This window comes from Diplotaxodon limnothrissa, linkage group LG20 (assembly GCF_057381915.1).
Source record: "Diplotaxodon limnothrissa isolate DT_005_m linkage group LG20, D_limnothrissa_male_GT1.1, whole genome shotgun sequence".
Lineage (NCBI taxonomy): Eukaryota > Metazoa > Chordata > Actinopteri > Cichliformes > Cichlidae > Diplotaxodon > Diplotaxodon limnothrissa.
The window spans coordinates 35935169-35960202 of NC_140615.1; the positions used below are offsets into that span (position 1 = coordinate 35935169).

Below are 25034 nucleotides of genomic sequence, written 5' to 3' on the forward strand. Positions count from 1 at the left end.
CTCTGTCCTAAGATACTGCGCATATATATATATATGTATATATGAGTGTGTGTGTGTGTGTGTGTGTGTGTGTGTGTGTGTGTATATATATATAACTTTTGAAATCATGAGCCAGCACCCCTCCTGGCCTTGAAAACAGCACAGGATAAATCCACTCAGTATCCACTAAAATAACCTGTGAGTTTTCACTCCTGACGTTTCTTTTGTTGCGTGAAATTTGTTTTGTTATTGCATATGTCTGTTTGGTTGCTTCCTGTCACTCTCAGCTCTTTGAGATAATGTCATCCTGAACTTGTTCTTAACTGGGTCACAGTCACAGCGGCAGCGCTGTTTCTCCTGACTGTAATAAGCACGTCGGCCACACGGTGGCGCCATCAGGGCTGCACATAAAGCTCTTTTTTAAATAAACAAAACAAAGCGATCAGGAGTAACTTCTGGTTCGTTTTGGTTTGTGAAGCTTCTCCCTCAGGATGCCGAGCTGAACGCAGCGGTCTATTTGTTCTCCATCACTAACTGATTCCTCTCCTCTGGTTGCTAGGCAACACCTACATGACCTGTTGTCAAACATCATTGTTCGGCTGTTTTCTTGCTTTTGTCTCAACCAGCAGTTGTTGCCGTGAATTATGTCGCTGTGTAAAGACAGATGGCCAGACTTTTCTATACATTTTATATAGAGAGAGATAGCTCTCTCTCGCTCTCTCTCTCTCTCTCTCTCTCTCTCTCTCTCTCTCTCTCTCTATATATATATATATATATATATATATATATATATATATATATATATATATATATATATATATATTTTTTTTTTTTTTTTTTTTTTTTTAGTCAGTCTGTTTTACTGCCTGACAGGAAGAAATTTGTGTTCTACTATTTTCAATAGGGTTAAGTTACGACAGCCAATGACGGCCTTTGAAAACAAAAATGCTGTAAAAGAAACAATCTAGGCAAACAACTCAGAAGGGTCGAAATTAAAGATTAAACTCATGAAATAAAAATGAGAAAAGCTGTATTTTATTGGATCAAGAACCAACTCACTTTACTTTTTTCATAAATGTACCAGTTTTCAGCAGTTTTCTTTTCTAAAGCTTAACTTCGTGCTCACATTCAAATTACATATGTCTTATCTAAACCTGGTAAAAGTCACATCATTTAATTCTGTTCTCTGAGGGAAAATATGCCTTTTTAAAGTACAAGGTATATGTATTAGTAAATATCTCTGCAACAGAATGGTGACCTCTACAGATGTACCCCACCTATCCCCCCACAACACTGGGATGAGCTCAGTGGATGGATGGTTAGATGAATAGGGTTTTCCTTGGTTCAGATATCAAATTGAAACATTTTAAGTCAGAGCCTGCCAGGCAGTTCATTGGGTTATCTCTGTGGAGTTTTAGATTATGATGTTATGCAATGTGAACTTGTGTTCCTATTTATCTGAAGACACTTCATATTTCTGCAATTGCATTTAGAGTAAAAATCAGGTGTCCATATAGAGAAAAGTTCAGAGAGAAAGTTCCTAATAATAAACTGCAGATCTGCAGGGCCCATCTTCTGTGTGAGAGCTTATGTAGCTCAGAAAGTCTCCAGCTAGCAAACTGACCTGAAATATTTGGTCGTGAATCCCATCCTAACCCTTTCAAAATTACACCTACACAGTTTTGTTCTGAGAAAAGTTCTCATATCACACAGCAAGAAAATGTCACATTTAGATGCGGAGAGTTCAGATTAAAGAGACACTGAGAAAAAAGGCAACTTATAACTGCAGGATGTTTTTTCTGCATTTACATTCAAAATATACTAATAATACATACTAAATAATAACACTGATTACATACTTTTTGCATACTTAACTGAAATGAATAAATTGTATAACGTAATGTAATTGTTACTTATAATATGTATGTAACTTTGTAATTTCAAAATGTTGTCACCTCTTGGCCAGGACTCCCTTGAAAAAGAGGTTTTTAATCTCAATGGGACTTTTCCTGGTTAAATAAAGGTTAATAATAATATTACTATAAATTGCAAAAAGTTATATGTAAAAGCAATTCTATATTTAATTTAATTTATTTTTTTAATTAAGCTCATTATTTTGTGTATGTATTTGTTTGTCATGTCAAATGTATTATTAGTAATAACTATATATTTCTGCTATTATTATTAGTAGTAGTAGTATACAAACAAAAGATTTTTTCTAATAAATAAAATATTTATTATAAAGTTTGGATTTTAAAATAAACACGGAATAAAAACAAAGGTCTGGTTGACGTCCTGCCGTAAACGTGCCGTGGCAGCCGTCCCGGACGTGACGTCATGTTGTGTTGATGTTGTGACCGGACGCGCTGTGGACGGAAGAGGGAGACGCGTTTTGTTTTTATTCAACTAAACCGTTGAAAAGGAGCAGAAACGTCGCTTTTGTGTCCATTTCGGGTCGATAAGAGCCTTAGCTCGGTGATTGGTGCCAAACGGCCGGGCCGGAGGGCGAGTAGACCGTCTTATTTGATCTAGAAAGGGAGGACTTGTCACCCTCTGACCCCCTCCCTGCTTCCTCCACACTCTCCACCATGACTATTCTCCCGAAGAAGAAGCCTAGCTCCGGGGTCGGCGTCTCGGACCACGCAGATGACAGCGATCGTCGGACCGGCTCCGACCCTCACCAACATCCTCACCCGCACTCAGGGCGAACTGGAACCCGACCGAGGGCTTCCCCTCCGCCTTGGTCCTACCAGCCCGCTCCACCCTCCGCCAGGGACGACAGGCGGAGCATTGAGGCGAGCTCCCGGCCGCAGCAGGCCTCTCCGCCGCCCGTCGGCTCCGTGTCCCCTGTGGGGCCGGGCGATGGTCGGGACAACAGCGGCGGAATGGTTGCCGGGTCCCGCGGAGAGCTCGTCGTGTCGTCCGGCGTCGTCGGATGCGGCGGAGGCATCGGCAGCTGCTGCTCCGGGCCCGGGCTGAGCAAGAGGCGGAGGCAGGCAGGCACCTGCTCCGGTGGGGTGGTGGGGGCGCTGGCCGGCGGAGGCCAGCCCGGGGTGACCGGACCGGGAGGTGTAGGGTCCAGCCAGGACACGGAGGAAGGAGCCGGAAACAACAGCGAGGACGAGTACGAGAACGCCGCCCGGCTTCAGTCCATGGACCCGGCTACTGTGGAGCAGGTAGGACGCTAACGCTAGCTAACATTAGCAACAAGGCTAACGGAGCTGCTAGTGCTCCTGCACAGGTGATTTCCGGCACTTTTACCAGAACTCAGGTACTTAAAGACCGAAAACAAAACGTATAAAATCAGCACAGGCCACTAGGAAGCAGAAAATAAGGATTTAAGTTAACTTTAAGAGGGAAGAAATTGCTGTTATTGTTCGGTTTTACGCTTAAGCCCAATGAGTCGTTTCCCTCCAGAGGCAGGCTGTGGGGACAATTGGTGGTGGTGGAGGGGGGAGGGGGCGTTCATTAAGTAACCTGCTAATCATGTCTGCTCACCTGAGGTCTTAAGAGAAACCCGTTTGGGGCAACCATAGCAACAGCACGGACGTTTGATCACCTGGCAGTTAAACATTTACCCCAAAACTAACCACAAACACACTCTAGGCACACATTTAAACACTGTTAAAGAGAGCTGCATTTGTCTCCACGGCCCATTCAGGTGAGGCTAAAATAAACAGCCAGATGTTCCCAGATTGGAAGGATAATAACTGCTACATACACGTTTTTGAATCGTAATATTACGCATATGAAATATAAACTAAGAATTAAAATATTTTCATGCCACTATTTCCAGGACACATTTTTGTCAGCTCTCTGTTGAATATAATAACACCAAACGCTTATTTTACCTATTGATTAATTTCAATTAAATGTTTTTCTTTGTTCAGAAGTCGCCCATGTTCAGGGTTTGTTTTTTTTCTTGGAGAATGTGATGAGGTTTTGTACAACTCTTTACCGAGATACTTGACTGCATGCTAGAAATTCTAAACACGTTTGTTGGACACTTGTACTATGAAACAAGTTCAGGGTACGGATATCCTCTCTGTATGTTCTGTAACCTTAACATGGATATTATCAATATACAAAAAAAACAACAAAAAGTCAGAAACACAGGCAGGTCTGCAGACAGCTGAACACCTGATTTTTACAAAGAATAGAAAACTGTGAACAATATGGTTAAACGGATAATACAGACTGGGAGTAACACAGCTGCTGCAGACAAAGCAGCAGATTGTTAGTATGAATGTGTGCGCACTTTGGCGTTTTTGTCAATAAGACTGGAAAAGACCTGCTATGGTAATAAAGTTAAAGTCTGTTTGAAGCCAGAGAAGAAAGCCGACTGTGTAACTAAACAGACTTCTCACAGCTCTGTCATTAAGACATGAGCGAATTTGACTGATTAGAATTTTTGTTCAGTTAAATCATTGTTTATATGTGTGTAAGAAAGTGTTATTCTTTCAGCTGCTGGTGGTGTTCAACAGTCTGAGAGTGAGTAAAGAATAAATGTAAAAATCCTGAGGTGGTTCATCCACTGACTCGGTCTCCATGTAGACTTGATAAAAGGTCTACAAGTACAAATAGGTTCTTTGTTTTAGGATTATACGTACAATCATAGAACAGTTAATTAAAAAAAAAAATGTAGTCAACCAGAGGCAAAAATCAAGTAATTATGTTGTGTCTTAAGAATCTGTATTTATTCCTGATGCTCATCAGGAAAACAAAGACTTTAAACACTCTTTCTGCAGTGCAGTGAGGTCAGCAGGATCTTCCAGGAATGGTGACGCTGTTTCCTGGAGAACTGATTCGTCACTAGGCGGTGATTTCATACCTCTTGCTCTCTTATCGTGAACATGGAGCAGGTTAGGTCTGCAGCCTAGTTGCCATGGCAATGGTAAACCTAAGCTTAAGATGTTAACTGCCTTTTTAACACTGAAAAGTCGGGATTAAACCAGAAGTTTTACTTGACTCAGTGTCGGGGATCCACAGAATGACAAACTGAGCCTGAACCGAAGCACTCTGCAGGGAGGCTTTTAATTTGAATCTCAAGCAGAATAGATGTTTGATATTTACGGATCAATAACGCGACTATATCAAGCAGAAATGAACTTTGAAGTGCTACTCAGTTTGATGTTGGAGGTGTTTTCTGATCCGGTCTTTAGTATTTTCTGGTGCAGGTTAAATAATTTTTTCTTTTGCTTTGATTTATATATGAAACTGTTGTTTTTTCCTTGTATTTTAAGTCGAGTTCATCTCTTTACAGCAGTTTGTTTTTTGCCCCTCATTAAATCCTCAAACTCGCTTCTTAGTTCAGATTGAGCCAGATAAAAAAATCTATTTGGAGGGAGTGATAAGGAACAGCCTATTATAAAATCATCCACATCTGATGGAAGTTCTCTATTTTGTGTGCTTGTTAGTTGTTTATGTGTTTGTTTTGGTGCAATAACTTTGTATATTTAAGGAAACCTTGCAAAATGTTACCTTCAAGATATGATAACAAGTTAGTGGCCTTCCAAGTACAGGGCACAAGTCAATTCACCTCATTTTGTTAGCGTTTTGTAGTCATTATACTTCATAACAGGAAATGCTGAAAAACACTTTAAAGTTTCATTTTAAAAAAACTGCAGCCAAATCAGTTTTGTTTCACAGTCTGCAGACAGAATGTCCTTTCATTTAGAAATTTAGATTGATTTTTCTGTAACCAGCTCTGAGCGTCAGCATCATGGGAAATGTCATAGTTTCAGTAGAAAAACGGCGCCAATTTCAAGTCAGTTTTTCACCAGAGAAAAACCTCAAGGGTCATATATCACAGTGGGACATGGATGGCTGCTTATAACAAATCATAGCACATGAAAGGTCTCTCTGTAACCTACATTTGCCAAACTCATTTTCCTAATATAGAAAAGTTACTGTACCAAAGAATTTGCTGATTACGAGGATGTCAGGTTGAATTAGGGATGGGAGTCGGTAACCAGTTGCGTAGAGAACCAGTTCCCAGTAGTCCAGTTCCTTGGGGCTGTTAGTCTGCTTGTCTGTCGATCACACTTATCGGTTCGTGCACTTGTGCTACGATCAGTTTGTGTGTCGGAGGAGGAAAATAGTGGTGCAGGATATGGTCATTAGTTTTATTTTTACTGCACAAAGAGTGAGTGCGGTGGTAAAGTGTAAACTGCAACGCTAACTAGCCAAGAACCCAGAGTGACTTAAAGCTGAGTGAACACTGACCCCAGCCCAGCAGACACACCCTGAACTTCAACAGGTAACAAACTGATGAGCAGTTTGCAGCCTCCGTTTGTACCTGTTCATGTCTCTACAGTAGATTCACCGTGGCGATCGCTTTAAAGTCTGTTTGTGCTGGTTTTCATCTTTGCTGTTGGCTTTGTTTTCTGCTATAAGAGGCTTTGTCTAATACTAAGAGACAGATTATACGTGTGTCCTCAATAGGATTTGTGTTGGTGTGTAGGTCTGCAGTTTCAACTGTTAAATGAGAAATTACCTCAGGCGGTGTGTTTTAGGTCATTTTACACAGTGACGTGAAAGTAATGTAAGAACTATATAATGAATTACTTTCTTCTGGGAGTAATTAAGTAATGTACTGCATTTTTACATGTTTAAGAAAAGTGTCCTGTGTAATGTGAGTAATAATTACTTTTTGAGTGATCATAACAAAGAGGGGAATTGCGTCCACACAGCATGCAAGTAATTTGTATGAATGTAATGTCTTTGATGTGCTGCTTGGTGATGGTGGTGACTCAAAGAGGAGCCAGTGAGAATCGACAAGTCATATCGATAATGATAAATAGAACAAATAATACTTTACAAAAAGTTAAAAATAGCCCAGACGAAAGAAGCTCGATCGAAGGAAACGTGTAAACAAAACCGGGCAGTTCAGCAAGTAAACCTCTGTGTAAAAATCTAAATAAAGTACATTAAAGTGCTGCAATGAAACACAGCAATAAAGTGGCGCTAGGGCTGTGCGATATGACCAAAATCTCATATCCCGATATAAGACATCTATCGTCCGATAACGATATAAATCCCAAAAATGTAACATTTTCTGTAAATTCTGTAAATCTCGGGCAGCTCGACTTGCGTGAAGTGTTTGCAGCTGCGTGTCATGTAGCTGGAGTCGAGTGTTTTAACCGATGCATGAAACTATACATTTTTAGACATAAGTTGTAACAGCCTCCGTTTTCTTTGTGGGTATTTATTACACGGCGTGCTGCGGGTAGGGCTGCACGATTTTGCATAAAATGAGAATCACGATTTTTTGGCTTAGAATTGAGATCACGATTCTCTCACCATTTTCTTTTCCAGTATAAATATTTATTGCACTTATTAACTGCACATCAACTTCGTAACAGTTGAGACTGAACATAAAAACAATAAATAAACATAAAAAAAAACAAATGTCTCACGTTTTGTTGTTGCTGCAAAATGTTGTACTGCTTGAAATTCCGTCTCCACCATTGCTCGACGCTGCGTGTATAGAGCAGGTAGTGCAACAATAGAAAAATAGTTGCGGGACGGCACTGTGTAGCGTTTGTCTAGGGTGTTGATCATTTTCCTAAATCCCTCGTTTTGCACAGTGTTGATGGAGCCATATCTTTGGTCAGGTGATAAGTGATAGCCTCCGTAATTTCTTTGTGCCTGCGGGAGGTCGACGGGTATAGGGAAGCGCTGTATAAGGTTCCCGTTATTGATGTTTGGGTGGTTGACCGGGACGGATTTTCTCCTGTCACTTTCTTGTCATCCCTGACGTGCTCTCTGTTGTTTTTTCCCTGCTAATTTTAGCATCACACGGCACAGCTTCTGTATCATGTGGTATAAGGCTCCGCCCTTGTCATTTGTTGAGCAGGAAGAGTGAGCGCTTGTTTTCATGCAGATTACGTCCCGGATCAAAATGCGGTACAATCGTCGTCGTCGTCTTTTTTTTTTTTTTGTTTTTTTAATCGTTGTCATTTGGAAATGAGATCGCACATAAGTATGAATCGAGATCGCGATTTTCTAACGATTAATCGTGCAGCCCTAGCTGCGGGGAAAAGCCTGTTCTAACGTTTGAGTCTAAGGTTTATTTTTTAGCATCTGGCGGCTCTTTTTGGCTTCTCATCCGTAAATAATGTGCATCTTTCACGTGATTCAGTTTATTTTGAAAAGTCTCAACAGGATCTTGAGCTTTATTGTGAAAGGTTTATGTGGGTGGTTTTACCGTCGTTATTGCTAAAGACAACACATAAAAACAGGCGCTTGTCCGTCCATAGTGTGGTTATATTAAATATAAGAGAAAGAGAGAACTTTAAGAAATTAATATAGCCACTACAGTGACCATCAAAACGTTTATTTTGCGTAAAATGAAACACAGACGTTTTTATATATATCGTTATATGGAACAGCCCTAAGTGGCCCTGTAGAGGCCAAAGCATAATAAAACAGAATTGTGCAATTTCTTTAATTCCTTGTGTCTCTTTCACATAACGTCTCTGGTTTGTTGTTGTTCTTCAGACGTGTTGTTGTATTAAAGTGAAAGCTGAGGCCGATGCCACGCCGCGGTCATGCTTTTTACATTCGTTCTGCTCCCAGCCTGCAGCTTTATTCTCAGAAATCGGAGCATTTTCTTTGCCTGAAGTGGTCCGACCGGCTCGCACAGCAGCGATCGAGCACTGACAGAAGGAATCCGTTCAGAACTCGTCTTGTGACATTTGTGTCCTGCTGTTAAACCCAGCCAGTTTTCAGTCCTGTTCACGAAGCCGTCGCTGACTCGCACTTTCGGTATCGGTGCTTTTTATAACCTGTTTGTGTTATGACAGATGTCCAGTGTTAAACATGTTATTGTTTTTTTTAGCCTTTCTTCATCTGACTTTAGTTCATGGTTTCACTTTTTGTTTGACTAATGAGCCAAGTGTGACTTTTTATTTAAAGAGGAGCCATTATGCTAATTTCCAGCTGTGTGTTTTTTATTCTTGGACTCTACTCTAGGGCCTGTGAGGGATGATTACACACACAGGTTGAGGCGAACAAACTTTCTTACCTCGGTTGACACAGATTTGTCTGTTTTCCTGCTTTTTTTGGACCTGTATTTAAGTTTGAGTTAATTAAACCCTGTTTAAATTAAAATTAGGATTATAAATTATATAAATGATCACAGTCATAGCGGAAGTCCAAAACATCTCTACATTTTAGAGTAGCTTTGCATGACTCACAGTTCAAAATAAGGCTTATGTGATTTATCCTGGTCCTCGGTGCAGCTCCTCAGCTCATCAACAAATACAGAATATAATGAACCTGTGAGACATTTTAGACACATAAACAATAAAAATGATAAATATGGTAAAACTGGGGTTAAAAGCACAGCTATGTTTGTGATTGTAAGTTTTATTTCTGTACTTTTAGACTGATCCTCAGAGAGGGAAATATCAGGGTATGTCGTGATTACAGAAGTGTAAAAGTGCACATGATAAGGAAATAAACTGTTTTTAGTTTTGATTATTTGCTGCTTCTTCTTTTTTTATAAATTAAAAAGCATCCTGTTCAGCAGTGTCTCAAAGAGGAGTAAGTAGGTATTTAGGGCTCCTGAGATCACCTGAACATCCGCAGTGTTAGAAACCAGTGTGTCTGCTCCACTGTTATTGATCAGCATTAGATAACTGATGATCAGGATGGGAGGAGCTGCTTTTCCCTGCAGAAGATCTCATTCATTTGTTATGTCCAGCCACTAACCCTGGAGGACTTGAGCACCATTTTCCTGCTTTAGCAACCAAACGGTGAATTTAATTATTCTAGAAAATAACACAGCAATGAATCAATAATGGAACTGAGCAAACTGTCCTCTAGGTCCTCACATATAATGCTGCTCAGGCCCAGTTCACTGACTCTGTCTGTGTGTGTGTGTGTGTGTGTGTGTTCAGCAGGAGCACTGGTTTGAAAAAGCTCTGAGGGAGAAGAAAGGATTTGTGATCAAGAAGATGAAGGAGGATGGCGCGTGTCTGTTCAGAGCTGTCGGTGAGTAATTAAAACACACACACACACACACACACACACACACACACACACACACACACACACACACACACACACACACACACACACACACACACACACAGCGTTCTGGTGTCTCCTGAGCTGGTTCCCTGCACTTCCTCTGGCTGACAGCAGATGGCAGTGTTGCAGTAGGTTTGCCCTGATGTGTTTACATTTTACATATAACACTATTTTCAGCTACGAAGCTGAAAAAGGTCTTTGCTGTGTGTTAATTCTCTTGTTTAAGCTAAATTAATTTCATATATTATGTTTTTTTATTTTACATTTTTACATTTTTTAAAAAGATTTCACCTCGATTAAAATGATTTAGCAGTGTGAGAAACAATCAGGACATAAGAAGCAGTCATTGGTGATTAGGTGCAGTAATCATAGTCTGATCTGATAAGTCAGGTAATTTCCCACAATCGTGTCACTTCCTCTCCATGAACAAAAGAGAATGCTGAGCAAGAAAAGAGGTCACACAGTGATCGTTATTTAATGAAAAGCTGTTTAGAAAACCCTGTGGTAATTACCAGGTAACTGTAGCGCTGTAGATAAGGTGGAGCCTTACCAACAGCTGCGAAGCATCAGGTTTTACACAGAGGTGTAGCCAGGGGTGAGAGTGTGATTTGAATAATAATTTCTATCGTAGGTATTACATGAGCCATCGTGGCTACTTCCCAGCCATTAGCCAGTGTTAAGGTGGAGTTTGGCAAGTGTTCCAAAAGAAAATCAATTTAAATTCAAGTTAATGACCCCAGCCAGTTTGTCCTGTTACTCAGCAGCCACATCGAAGCACATCTGGGCACTTTGCTTTGAAATGTCGTTTAAATTAACATTTGTTTCAATCAGCATGAAATAAAAAGTGCAGATACAGAATATCCAGTTAAGATCAGATTTTCAAAAATTATATTTTTGAAAGTGAGCTGACTCTGCCCAAAATAAAGGTTTTAAAAGCTTTTCTTACTGGCAGAGAACTGATTCACCTTCATGCTGTGATTTTTTTTTTTTCTTCCTCTCTGCTTGTGAAATGTAACCTGCTCCAGAGCAGGTTATGTCGGTAGCACACACTACCATCAAAACACACCAGCAGTCCTGCTCTGCAGTCCTGAGGTCATACTGACACAAGCCTGCTGCTGGGGCTGCTCTGTTCCAACAGGGGGTGCTCTGATGCTGACAGACTGTTCTTTTGTATGAGTGTGTGTGTGTTGGAAATGTGGGTCACACTGTGAAAGATGAAGGTTTCTGTGTGTGTGTTCCTGTAAGCCACACAGAGGTCCTTTCAGTCGAGTCCAGGTTGTCTTTCAGGTAGAGGCTATTGTGTAGCTGCAGTTATATCATCGCACTGACCCCGGCCCTGTGTGTGTGTATGTGTGCATGTGTGTGTGTTTGCGCTGCCTGTAAGTACCTGTAAACTCACACCTGTCTTCCTGCTGTTTGATAATAAACTCTGGTTGTTCCTGAGTTTCACCCTGTCAACCAGAATACACCGAGCCTTTATGCTAAAAACAAAACCCTCACATCAAAAATCACTCTTTTTCCTTTCGTTTTAAAATGATCATTTACATGCAGCACAGAGAAGCTGAAGTTGCTGTTTAGTTCATTAACTGTATATAAAGGATGGACGTAACCACAATGGGATCAGAGTGTTAGACGGAGTGTTGTTATGAAGCCTCGATGACTGATCTTTGTTGTCGCCGTCTTGGTGTTTTGTAACCAGAAGTGAAGAGACGCTCTGACTGTGATGAGTTGTTGGCTGGTGAGGACACTCAGGATAATCCTACCTGACTGTAATCGTCATCTTCTTTCAGCTGTTCCCTTTAGGGGTCGCCACAGTGGCTCGTCTCCCTATCTCACCCCGTCTCTACCATCCTCTGTCACACCAAGCCTCTGCGTGTTGTCCTTCACCACATCCACAAACCTGCTCTGAGGTCCTCCTCTTTCCCTCCTGCCTGGCATCATCACCACCCTTTGTCCAGTATATCCACCATCCCTCCCCCTAACTTACAAAATCAGCTTTGTTTTTTGAAATAAGATTTGAAACTAGCGATTGAGCCTGTGACATCAGCAGGAAAGTGTTTGCAGAGAGAAAAGGAGCCGGGGCCTGTGTTCAGAACTTCTGAACAACTGGTTTTTGCTTTGCAGCCCATAGGAGCCCTCTACTGGCCATTTAGAAGAAGGCGGGTTTAAGGCACGTGTTTTGAGCCATCTTTCTAACAACACAGAGGTTAGCACTGTTGCCTCACAGCAAGCAGGTCCTGGGTTTGAATCCACCATCCAGCCAAGGCCTTTCTGTGTGGTGGTAACATGTTCTCCTCTTCGGGTACTCTGGCTTTCTCTCAAAGTTCAAAGACATGCAGTTAGTGGGGTTGGGTTGTTTGGTGATTCTAAATTGGCTGTAGGTGTGAAAGTGTTCGTCTGTCTATGTTAGCCCTGCTGCCCTGGTGACCTGTGCATAGAGCTGGGCGATAGAACGATAACGATATGTATCGCGATATAACTTTTACTCGATAGAGAAATTAAGCTATCGCGATAGACCTCGCCGCTCTTGTCCTCTTAAAAAAAAAAAAAAAAAAGGTCAGCCAATCCAAATTAAGTAGCGCAGAGCCGAACCAATCACAGCCGCAGCGTCACGTCGCGTGACTTGTTACATACAGCACAAGTGCCAAGCCGCACGTGTGTTTGTTTGGGAAGCAGCCAGCAGGTAATGGAGCCAGCGCGTAATGGAGGAAATGAGTGTGCCGACTAGAAAAATCAACCGAGCGTGACCGAAGAGAAAACAGATGATGGTTCCAACGCCGGAGAGATTGTCGAACGGAAGAGCCATAGAAGTTCCGTAGTGTGAAGGTATTTCGGCTATTTCAAGTCTGACAAAAAACAGAGTAGCGTGCACTGTAAACTGTGCCGAAAGCAAGTCTGGAAATACAATAAACTGGTGCATGCGTCACACTGTGCGCCACGTTATTGTTTCGGTGAAATGAATTTCTACAATACTGTTAATTCTACTCTCTGCAGTGTTTAAATGCTTACATATACACACAGTTACTGTCCCTCCACACATACGACTCGGTTCTGCTTCTATGCCCCAGCTTTGTTTACTTTTTCCCACCGAGGCTTCTAGACTTCTGATTGGCCAACATTTCTGCATGGTTAGGAATCTAGCGCCACCTGCTGCTTTGGCATGTTCATAGCAGCGTTTTCCTTCATTTCTGCCTTTATGTGTGGACGGGATTATTTTTTAAAACGGAAACGGAAAATCTCCGTTTTCAAAAATACCCGTGTACGCGTGGACGTAGCCTCAGTCTCTGACTGGAAGCGCTAATTCGTCATTCGGCTTTTGTCAGACTAAAGTAACTGTTAAAACTGTTTGAAAAGCTCAGCTATACAACAAGGAGAGATTGAGAATTTCCTTTTAGTTCTCAGTTTATTTGATATTGACAAAAGTTAGTCAGTTTTGTCTGATCTTCTGTAAAACAAACTAAGATTTATTTTTAGAATTAATATTTTGTTTCTAAGTGGAATTGACAATTTAGTCTGTTTCATTTGTTCTATTTTGAAACTTAAACGCTTTAGCGGCTGCCTTTTGTGTAGTTTGCAATATTTGCCTTTATTTATCTGAAAAAGTCTCATGTTCCTTAAGTACATCTACCCTGTTGAACTTATTATGGGAAATAAATATTTAAATAAAAACAAGCTGCTGATTATTTCACATTTTACTTGTGAGCAACGGCACATTTAAATCTTACAAATATAGTTATTTGGCTTATATCGTGATAGATATCGTTATCGCCTGAAATGAAAAAAACATATCGTGATATGAAAAAATCTCATATCGCCCAGCTCTACCTGTGCAGGGTGTGCCCTACCTCGCACCCTGTGGCAGCTGGGATAGGCCCTGAATTAGACAAGCGCAGGAAAATAGATGGATCTTTCTAATAGCCAGCAGGGGTCGACTTTAGTAGTTTCTTGTCATTCTAGTAACTCCTTTAGAAAACAACATTTTTCTTGTAAAATAAAAAAATATTTCTTGGTTTCACACTCGGAGCCACCCTTCTCGTTTTGTGTCCACTTTCAAAACACCACAGTGGTGATAAGCTCAGCTCGAGGCTTGACTACCACTGATCTCACAGTGGCTCCGCCCATCTTTCAAACACGGTGGATGTTTTAGCTGCAGGTGCTGCAGTGGTTAATGGAGCCTGACCAAAGGGGGAATTTCAGAGCAGATTCTGATCATTTTTTTCTTTTATGGAACGTAACCAAATACAACCTGAATAGTTTTTACCGGACCCAGAAGGGTCGCAACCTCGGAACTGGAACTTGATTTCATATTCGTGTTACCTTCCTCTCCAAACTTATTCCCACATAGTGGGTCTACCTCCGAAAGGTGACTGACGACAGACATCAGCATCAGTGCTCAGACACACTGAAAACCTGCAACACATTCACAGAAAGTGAAGCTTATGTTGTTTCGTACTTCAGATAGGGGGGAAAAACCCCGATATAACCGATGTATGATGTCGGGCGAGCGCGACAGAGAGATGGTCGTGCGTATTTTTTTGTTTCTTTTTTTTAGGTTAACGATTGTGAGGCGATGGACGTGCACCTTAAAATGACACGTGCAATGAAAGAAAAAAAAAAGTGTCATGTTTCATTTTCTCTTAGTCCACTTGTGGCTCATCTCGCGTCTGGTTTCAGAGGCCGTTTCTTCTCTCTGATGCATTTCCCAGAAGTCACCTCCTCTGGTGCCTATACGTTTACTTGAATGTCTTCTTCGCTTGGTCTCTTGTTATTCTTACACTTACCCGAACCCCTCTGTCAGCGCGATCACAGCGTACAGAAAATCCAGTGATTAACAGACGAAGTATTTATTGTTATTTTTTGACCCATATTTGAGCCTAATATAATAAAGCAACTACAGATGGTCAAACATCTGGAAAACCAGATGTGCAAAGATTGCAATCTGTATCGCATTGGCTGTTATGTCAGGGAGGAGCCTCTGGAACAGCACACAGCTCATTGGTACGCTGCTGCTGGGTTTAGGATACCCGAGTTTATGGTCAGAATTGTGAGTGTTGGGATGTTTTCTGCGGTTAAGGTGAGCCAGCATCAAACAACAGAGGCCATTAAAAGACATATTTTACAGTCCACCCTTTGCCCTTAACATCCTCATTTCTTATTACTTGTTTATTTGTTTGTTTGTTTGTTTGTTTGTTTTATTGGGGGGGGGGGGGGTATTCCCCATGAAAACACGTTTTAAAATTTTTACTTTAATACTTGGAGCTGCAGTGATGGTCCAGCGTCAAACTCCTGCAGTTGGCCTGACCAGTCAAACGGTTATTTATTATCCTGTTTTTCTTTTAATGTAAAGAAATATAAGTAAACATTCACATTTAATCCATCTGCCAACAAAAGAGGTGATGAACACCCTGGGCAATATTTAAAAAATGATCCACATCCAGGGATTTTCCAGGCTCAAAGTTGCAACTACACATGAAAGCCATATAAATATGAGTTGCCCACATAATATAGGAAATGAGTCTTGGTGATTTTCCTTTGGTGGAAGGACAAAATCTTCCTTTAACATGCAGGAAAAACCCTGAAATCTGCTTATTAAATGTGTAATGGCACTACAAAAGCACAACACTGTCATATTTAGCGATATAATAATAACTACATATATTTATTTTACTCTTTGTGTTACATCCGTTTATATGCCTGTATAGTGATAATGGTCTTACCGCATACTTGACACCTCTGGAGTAAAACTCGCACTGTTCACGCACACACAAAAACAAAAACACACAGCTGATCTCACTTTGATGTGTTAAACCTGCTTTCACACCTTGAAGACCACTTTCTGTTTCGGGTGGGCAGGTGTGTTTTTGCGTGGGTGGGTGAGAGTTGTAGTTTCCCCCCTCGTTGCTGCAGGGGAAACGGCAGCATTTCGCATCAATGGCACCCAGCCCGAGGGGTTGTGACCGTGCCACGGGATGATTTACAGGAAAGACAATGTGGCAGAAAAAAAACAACAACGTTAATTTAGATCTTTCAGAGAGTTGTGATGCTTGAAGTGTTTGCATTTCAGGTGACTTTGCTTTCAAAATAAGATTTTAACATTTTAAAGATGGAGTTACCGCACACGGTTTCAGGTTAGATCAGTTTCCAATCTTTTATCATTGCAGGTTTGACTCCTCCTAATGTTCAAATGTCTCAGCGTTCCTACCAGATCCAGCAGGAAGAGACATTTTCTTCTTTGTCTCAGTAACTGCTTGTGATCCTTACATTAAAGTATTAAAAATACAGGAAAAGTAAAATGTTGATTTTAGTGCAACACTCATGTCAAAACTTTATGCAGTGATATAATTGTTTTGATATTTTCCCTGTATTTGAAGTCAGCGCTGAAATGAACCCGAGTGCTTAAAGTTACAGCACGATAAGATTAGATCAGTTTCTGACGTGTGCGACTCACTTGATAAAGTCGGCGTGTGATTTTGTCTCCCCGTCGCCTGTAAAGGTTTTTGAGTTCATTTTAGGTTCAGCGAACTCCTCGGTAACTTTTCATATCAAATACTCCACAAAAATCCTCGACTTTCACAGAAATGTCGAAAAAATGACATTTTTTTCATTCCTCTTTCTTTAATCATCTCATGACCCGTCACGTTTATGAGGTGACATTTAAAGTGTCCTGCCCCCCAGTAGTATTTCAGATGTGAATAAAATGAATAAAACCTTCAGTTGCAGCAGTCAAAGTGTCCCAGATATTTTCATTCACTTTATCTGCATGAAATTTCAAATATTTAATATTTTCTCCTCTTTTAAAACAAGCCCTGAAAAACAATCCCGATGGAAACAGATAGTTACAGGTGTTGCCATCCTGGTGAATGTCCTTCAGGGGAAAAGCCAAAACGTCTCTTGCGTTTCACCTCTGTGCATGCAGGAACGCCTGATGCTGATGAACGACCTGTAAACACAGTCGGGTGTGAGTTCACATTCCTGCTGGGTCATTAAAAATGGCAGACATGCAGGTATTTCTTTTATTGGCGGGATAGTTGCAAAGGAAAACTCCCACAGTTTGTTGTTACGGAGAAAAAGTTGCAAAGGTTTGGCACGTCTCTTGTCCCGACTCTGTTTGTTGTAGAAACAACGCTGAAGCTCTAACATTTCTCGCACGTGCGCGAATCGAATGCCAGCTCGGAAATTTGCCTTGACAGTTTGCTCTCTAACCTGCTGCTCAGCTCACAGTTTTCACTCCACAGGCTTTATTTTTCCACCAGATTGTTGGAAAATCTGTCTTCTTTCAAACAATCTTAGCGCCTCCTAACTGCCCACAGAGCTCCATTTTAGTAGATATTGGATTTAAGGTGGAAAGCAGAAACGATCGCTCTCTCAGTCCCGTGACCACGTTTAACACTCGGAGCACAAACAAAGCACAGATCTGTAGAGCAACGTCTTGTTTTCAAACCACATCGGTGCCAGATGCAGTTTTTCCCTAATTAATCGCCATGGAGACTGTAACTGACAGCACTCGTCAGTTGATGAGCTATGATTGATTTGGCTTCGATCGATCGCTTCTCTCACGCTTCTCTCATGATTGTGTGGAAATGCTAACAGTAGGTTCAGGAGTCGCACCAGTGATTTCTCCAGAAACCACATCAACAGCCAAACATCCCGAACAACACCGTGCACAAATGTTATGGATTTAACTTTCTTTGTCATGTGATAAAGAAAGAGTGCGTGTGCGTGTGTTCAGCCTGTTCAGGTGACTTTGTCTGGTTGTGTTTCTCAGTTGTTTGCTGCCTAACAACATCTGACACACACACACACAGAGGAACAGCTGATACCAACACACCTGACCTGACTGCATGCCAACAGCAGCTGCTGCTCAGCAACAAACAGCTGATCTCAAACAGTGTCACATTTATTTATTTATTATGTCGACTGAAAGTTAATGGCTTTAAAATCTGTACAGTACAGAAAAAAGCTGCCTCCAGCATGTGAGCTGGACCTGAACCATGCAGAGTAAAGTTCAGACGGCTGAGACACGGTGTGTGTTTCCACTGACGACACATTCCTGTGTGTGTGTGTGTGTGTGTGTGTGTGTGTGTGTGTGTGTGTGTGTGTGTGTGTGTGTGTGTGTGTTTGCTTTTTTTTTAAAATTTAGACCCACGTGTTTGTGGGGTTTTTTCTTTCTCCAAATATTAGGAAACGTCTCCCATGTCTGACGTTGTTGTGCAACGGCCGACTGGTCGCAGTCGTGCTCCCAGCATGCTCTGCAGCTGGTCGTGGTTAGTCACAGGAGTGGAAAGCAGAGTGTGACGAGCGTGTTTCATTGCTCAGCTCGCATGCGTCCAGTTTCACTTCATGTCGGTTCAGATCAGCCGACTGCGTTTAATAAAAAAAATAGTGAGTGTCATTGAATGCATCCACAGGTGGATTTCAGTTTTCAAAGCAGCAGCACCTCGTGACAGGCGGCTCATCCCAGCCTGTGCTGCAGCCGGGGCTGGTTTTACTGCATGTTTACTGCAGTTTCCTCGACGCTTTACTGTCAGCGATGAGATCAGGACAGAGTTAGGTTTATAACCCAGCAGGTTTGGCTTGTTAATCCAGGAGTCAGATCAGAATCACGAGGTGTTTGTTTGATTTTTAGCTTCAAAGTGTTGCTTTTCCACATCGACATGTCTGGCATAGATGTTAAACTCAAACAGAGCCATTTAAAAAATAAAAAAGCAAAGCTCAAGGTTGAATCCACTCTGTCATTTGAGTTACTTCAGGGTTAATGGTAATTAACAAGATTCCCAGCTCATCAGTAGCATTGACACGCAGACTGGGGGGACTGGGTGGTCTGATAGGATCCCAGCGTCTCCCAGCGATCAGAGACACTTTGGCTCCCAGGTCTCCGACAGTCTTTTCCAGCTGTGAGTCGCCACTCTCCTCCTTGACTCAGCACTTTGAGTCTCGACTCATTGTTTTGGCTCACACAGCTGTTTGTTGCTCACATGACGTGACAGTCATGTGTCCCAGCTGTCACAGCGTGTACCGTGAATGGAAAAAGTTCTGCTGCAGAAGTTGTCGACCTTTCAGCCAATCAGGTGACCGAGTCTGTGGGTTGAACTCAGAGACACTTTGGCACTTTTTAAAGTTTAGATGATTTGTACTGTGGTGAGCTCATCTGTTTATGTGGCTGTGTTTACGGTGAGCAGATCCCAACAAACAAATGCGGGACAAAACTGTTATCAGGGATTTTACACACAAACAAACACAGAAATGATGCAGGTTCACGTTATTTAGCACGTGAACAACAAATAGGCTGAATTTACATGTCCGAACGAGCTCTCGGGCACGTAAACGTCATTCAAAGTTTAAATCTTTTGTAAAGCTTTAAGACTTTTTTTTTTGTCTGAATTGGTGTTTTAAGTATCGTCTACACTTTTATTATAGTTCTGGTTTGATAACATTTTTGTTGAACTTTATTCTGGAAAAATCATTTTCCCCATGGTTTCATGCCTGCACCCTCTACATGCACGAGGTGTACTTCAAAGCGTGGCCATTTTTGTCCTCGTTCACTTGTTGTGATAGGACGTACATTTTTTTTTAATTCCCCAGAAGGGCAGCGTGTGCTCAGCATACGTCCCGTAAACAGATACATTAAAACACAGCTTATAAAGTTCTGTTGAAAATCGGGAGTGGTTCTCCTGCAGTTATTTGATTATAATAATAAACACCGTGCCCATTCTTCATTGTACAAACGTGACTCGTTACCTGCACACATCCCGTTAGCTCTTATTGATGCTGATCATTTAAATGGAATCATTGACACACTCGGAAATTTTCTGGTGGTGTTTACGGTTCTTTGTTCATTCCCTTGCAAAAGTTTACATGTGCTCTCTTTTTGAAGTGTCCTCTGTAGTTTCTCATAATGTTATAAAAGAGCGACGCATGAGTCACATCTTATGAGAATCACACGGTATTACTTCATGTCATTGTGCAAAATTAAACTGAATAATAACAGCGGGAAACATAAATGGAATTCTTTCACTGCAGCCAGCAGCAACTTCTGTTTTTTGGCCCTCTCCAAAGACGCAGATTCAGTCGCTGGTCGGTCCAGCTCGAGTCAGGATGCCTGAAAGTTGAACTTGAAGAGTTGAGATGTTTCTTTGCTGAAGCTGTGGAAGGATCGGGGCCCTAAACTCTCTCACCGTCTGAATGATGATGTTTGGGTTGTCGCAGCAGCTAGACTGGAAAGAGGTCAGAGGTCACCTCTTTCCAGAGGAAGTGTCTTCACGAAGAAACCTCACTGAGGGGCACAGGGAAACTCTGACGACCTCCTGCTGCCGATGAGTCACACAGTGTGTGTTAGAGAGAGAGAGGGACTTGTGTCAGAGTGACCTTTGACCTTGTGTTACTGTAAGAGCAATGTCTGAGTGTTTGTGTCCAGACAGTTTGTGTAAACATGGGAGTATGTGAGGTGGAATCTCCATAGTTTCTACATCTGTCTGTGTGTGTGTGTGTGTGTGTGCAGTCTTGAGTTCATACTGGACACCCGTCGTTTGTTCCAGTTTGTCTGGTAAACTCCAAACTTGAGTCCTGATTAGTTTTCACAGTCTGTGTCTTCATTGCCTGAATCTGGAGTTACCTGCAGCACTGACGGGAACCTGAGCTACAAATACAGAGATTGGCTGACTAAGTGATATATTTATTAATTTTAGTCAGTTTGTCTTAATAATAATAATGGAGTGGATTTATATAGCGCTTTTCAAGGCACCCAAAGCGCTTTACAATTGCACTATTCATTCACACACTGGTGGAGGCAGCTACGGTTGTAGCCACAGCTGCCCTGGGGCAGACTGACATAAGCGAGTCTGCCATATCGCGCCATCGGCCCCTCTGGCCATCACCAGTAGGCGGTAGGTGAAGTGTCTTGCCCAAGGACACAACGACCAGGACAGAGAGCCGGGGGATTGAACTGGCGACCTTCCGGTTACAGATGCGCTTCCCAACCCCCTGAGCCACGGTCTCAGGGGGTTCTGTGTTTCAGAAAATAAAGAAAATGTTAAAACATATTACAGTGTTTAAAAATTCAGATAAAATATGAAGAAAAAAATCTATATTCTGAGATATTAAAAAATACTAATAATTAAAAAGCTAATTTATAGTGTATATTCATATAAAATAATTTTATAGAATCATATTTAGTTGTTTAAAAGCAAATAATTAGCAAAAATACAATGTTTAAAAAAAAAAAAAAGTATCACAGCTGATGTTCATGGTTCAACTATGCTGTGATAATCCACATCTGTACTAGTACTCAGGTGCATTACCACAAAAAAGTTGCAACTACCCAACTCTTTCCTGCATACATGAATGTCCCAAAGAGCCAAACGAAAAACACTGGTGTTTAAAAAAAAAAAAGTTATTCGGAGTTTCATTAATTCAAAGTCTAACAGACATTTTTAATGGTCACATGGTCAAAATGTAACATTAACAGTGAACCAGGAAAAATTGCTGACTGCACCTAAAAATGTGGAAGAAGTCAGGTATCTTCAAAGTTTGCCCAGATGACCCCAACATAACGCTTAGCGACCAATATCAAAAATCTCAGTGAGTGTAGAAAATTACTTTCCCGTTGGTTTTCATCTGGAAATTTACCCTTCCAGCATCAGGCGACTCCATCTGGATTCGTTTCTCTGGGATTCTGACTGTTACGAGACTGAGAGTTATAAAAAGTTGTGGAAAGTTACAGAGATTGTATAACTGTGTGTGTGTGTTCAGGTGTGTCGGGCATCCTCAGGTGTTTACACCTGCCGTGGTTTCATGCGCACATTTTTTGTCATTGTGATTGAAATCATTGTTGTGTACCTGCAGTAGGGCGGAGCTGTTGTGTGTGGACAATGCGCCAGACGTCAAAACAATAAACATGGTTTGCATTTGTTCCTCAACAGCCATCTTATCTGTTTGACCGTGATGTTTGGCATCTTCCTGAAAGATCACTTACGGTTATCTTCTTCTTGGTCCTTGAAGAGTGTTGACAACAGACACAAGATGCAAATCTTTTTTTCTGCCCATCTATTGAAAAAAAAAAAGTGCAAAGTATTAACAAAAAACAAACTCTGAGCGGCTGTATCAGGAAAGAGAAGGAGGATACTTCCCCACCAAAGACTGTAGTTCCTACAATGGTCCAAAAGGAAGTTAACGTTACAGTATATCATTGACTGTTTCAAAAAGCTGTCTGTCTCCACCATTACATCCCCACTGCTCTCTGAACTTAGCATTTGGAAGCCTCTAGGATTTTTGGTCTCCATCGTGCTGAGATCAAGAAGTGACAAAAGGGTTATCCGCTAACCCGACACAAGTCGGTAAACGTCCAACGTTATACTTCATTGGAGAGGTTTTCACTCACGGTTGTCATAGTTTCACTTATTTATGTTTAGAGGCTCATCACTAGGGATGGGTATCGTTTAAGTTTTTTCCGATACCAGTGCCAAACCGGTACTTTTGAAACGGTGCCGGTGCTTAAAGAATGGAGCACAAAATTGGTCCAAAAACCTCTCATGTTCAGCTGTTTTTTTTTTTTGTAAAAAGATAACAATGTTAGCCTTTTCTGCAGCTATGGGGCATATATGGTATCACTCTTGGCTGGAAGCAGTGCTTAAACAATGGAAAAAACACAAACTTTATCCAAAACCTCTCATGTTTAGCTGTTTTCCACTTTTTCTTTGGTCATTTTAGCCTTTTTGGCCAGGGTGAAGGGAGTATCTGTCATTAAACAAGAAGACAGCCGCATGTAACTATGATGATGTTTGCTAGTTCACCTTACATGCATTAATGTAATAACGTGGTTAGCCTACTCAACGTAAATTACACACGAACAACATTAAGCTACTCACGCAGAGAAGAACGGCTGCTGCTGCATCATCATCCTCATCATTTCTGCTACACTGGCAGGGCTAGGGGCCAGGACTCTCCTCTTCGGGTTTTTGGGGGATGTTGCTAACTCCGGGTCCGATAACAGGCACCACACCCGCAGTAGATGTGCACGGTGTGAGGTCTCGCAGCAGGCTATCAAATACAGCGCATTTCTCAGCTTTTAAAAAAAACGCTATGCGTCGCCAGATGTTTCATTGGATTCGAGGTGTTACCTCCTTTGACAGTATCACAGTATCACCTTAAAGCACTTGTTGCTGCTGAGTTTGCATCTTTTGCTGTGAAGTACAGCCAGAGTTTTGACCGCTTCGCCTTGGACATTTTTAATCTGTAGCTCTGCTCTTAAAGAACGTACGTACCTGGCCCCGCCTACTATCCTCGGAAACGTAAAATGATTGGCTAGAATCTAAAGTGTATCACAGCTCAGGAAAAAAAAGCACCGAAATGTGTGCTGCTTTTCGGTCTGGTTACGACCGTTTATGTCAGAACCGGATACTGGTACCCATCCCTACTTATCACTGACTTAGGACCGGTCAGTGACCATCAGCCAGCCACTGCAGGATGGTTGCCAGGTGGTCAACTAACCATAGGAAAGACATTTTTCTGTAAAGGGAAAATGTGTTTTCTGTGGTTTCTGCAGGTTGAAATTGGTGCAAAGACATTGTTGCACCAATAACCTCCTTGCGATTGCTTTGGGGCTGCAGCAGGATGCTGTGATGCCCTGTGGTTTGTGTGGAAGAAGCTGACTTGTCCTCAAGCGCTTGCCAACTACTCGCTGAGTGGCAGTGAAACTGCAAAGAGTATGACACAAACCGAAAATGGAGAACGTTTCTCTCCAGAATAAAAGTTTAGCCTTACCACTGAAACCGCCGAGTTTCAAAAGACACAGCTTTTATTTTGAAATAGAGCATTCTTCATCTGTGCAGCATCCTGATAGAAAAGTGGAAAAGCTGCAGGAATGTTTCCTCAGTTTCACTCACAAAGTTCAGTCCGATTTTAAGGTTTCCATCTCAATTTCACTGACACAAGTCTAAAACCTGCTGCAGGATTTAAAAAGAACTCAAAGACCTGTACAGAGTGACTGTGTGCGTGTGCGTGTGTGTGTGTGTGCGTGTGTGTGTGCGTGTGTGTGTGCGTGTGTGTGTGCGTGTGTGTGTGTGTGTGTCATAAGTATAAAGCACCGCTGCTCAGGTCACGGTCACCTCAGCTCGACAAACAAGTCTTTTAAACTTGTCAAAGTGTCAGGTCGGCTGGAGCTGGTCACTCAAAACCGACCCAGAGTCAGTGCACAGACACACACAAATACAGACACACAAATACAGACACCTACACTGAGCTGTGAGGAAATTCCCTCTTAACTTTCCCCTTGAATTCTCTGCAATCTCCTTGTGAATCTCTGAGTTCATGTTGCATTATTTACGAGTAAATAAGTGACTCAGTGTCTAAAGAAACAACACAGTTAAACTTCTGCAGAATCAAAGAAAGGTCAGGCTGCAAGTGAAGAATGAAGGCGTTTTTGAAACATAGTAAGAAATACTTCAAAAATAGAAGAAAACTATAAAACAAATCGTATGAAGAATATGAAAACCAGTCAGACAATTATACCGGTAGATAAAAATGTGTCAGAATTTGACATTTTAATTGGATTCACAGCTCTGAGGGTTGAAACAGCTGGATAAACAGCTGCAGGGAGGCGGACGTTGTGGAGTGAGGTCGTGGAGCGCCAGCTCGCAAACACAAAAAAGTTTTTGGGGTCAGTTAACTGCAGCTGATCTGAACCACTCGTAAGTTTACCTTCAGGTTTTGAACATATTAAAGGACCTAACAAAGTCGCCGCACTTCTCTGTTTGAGGTCGCCTGATGTTATTAAAGCTGACCTCTGACTGGAAGTTGAGGTTCCTGCTTGACAGTGAGCTTAATTCTGCAGAAGGAGGAAGGACGTGAGGCCCAGCGGCCCACACGTCACGTCACTGTGGCGCCTCTGTGGTCCGCGGCCCGCTTTCGAATGTGTAAAACAGGGGCGGAGCTTCGGAGCTGATAAAGTTCTGCAGAAGAGATGGTGACGTCCCTCTGCTCTCTGATTGGTCAGCTGGAAGCTTGATTACCAAGATATGAAT

General features: G+C 41.8%; 1 protein-coding gene across 2 annotated transcripts in view; it reads left to right on the forward strand.

The window, feature by feature from the left end:
• The first annotated feature begins 2324 nt into the window (after positions 1 to 2324).
• The window catches only part of otud5a (OTU deubiquitinase 5a), a 39087-nt gene continuing 16377 nt past the window's right edge, over positions 2325 to 25034 (forward strand). The window contains exons 1-2 of one of the 2 annotated variants that reach the window (XM_085344105.1): positions 2325 to 3155; positions 9885 to 9978. In XM_085344105.1, coding sequence (XP_085200231.1) covers positions 2568 to 3155; positions 9885 to 9978 — 682 coding nt within the window. In that variant the 5' untranslated portion in view covers positions 2325 to 2567. The remainder of the gene's footprint in view (positions 3156 to 9884; positions 9979 to 25034) is intronic. The other variant, XM_085344106.1, reaches the window with a different exon arrangement.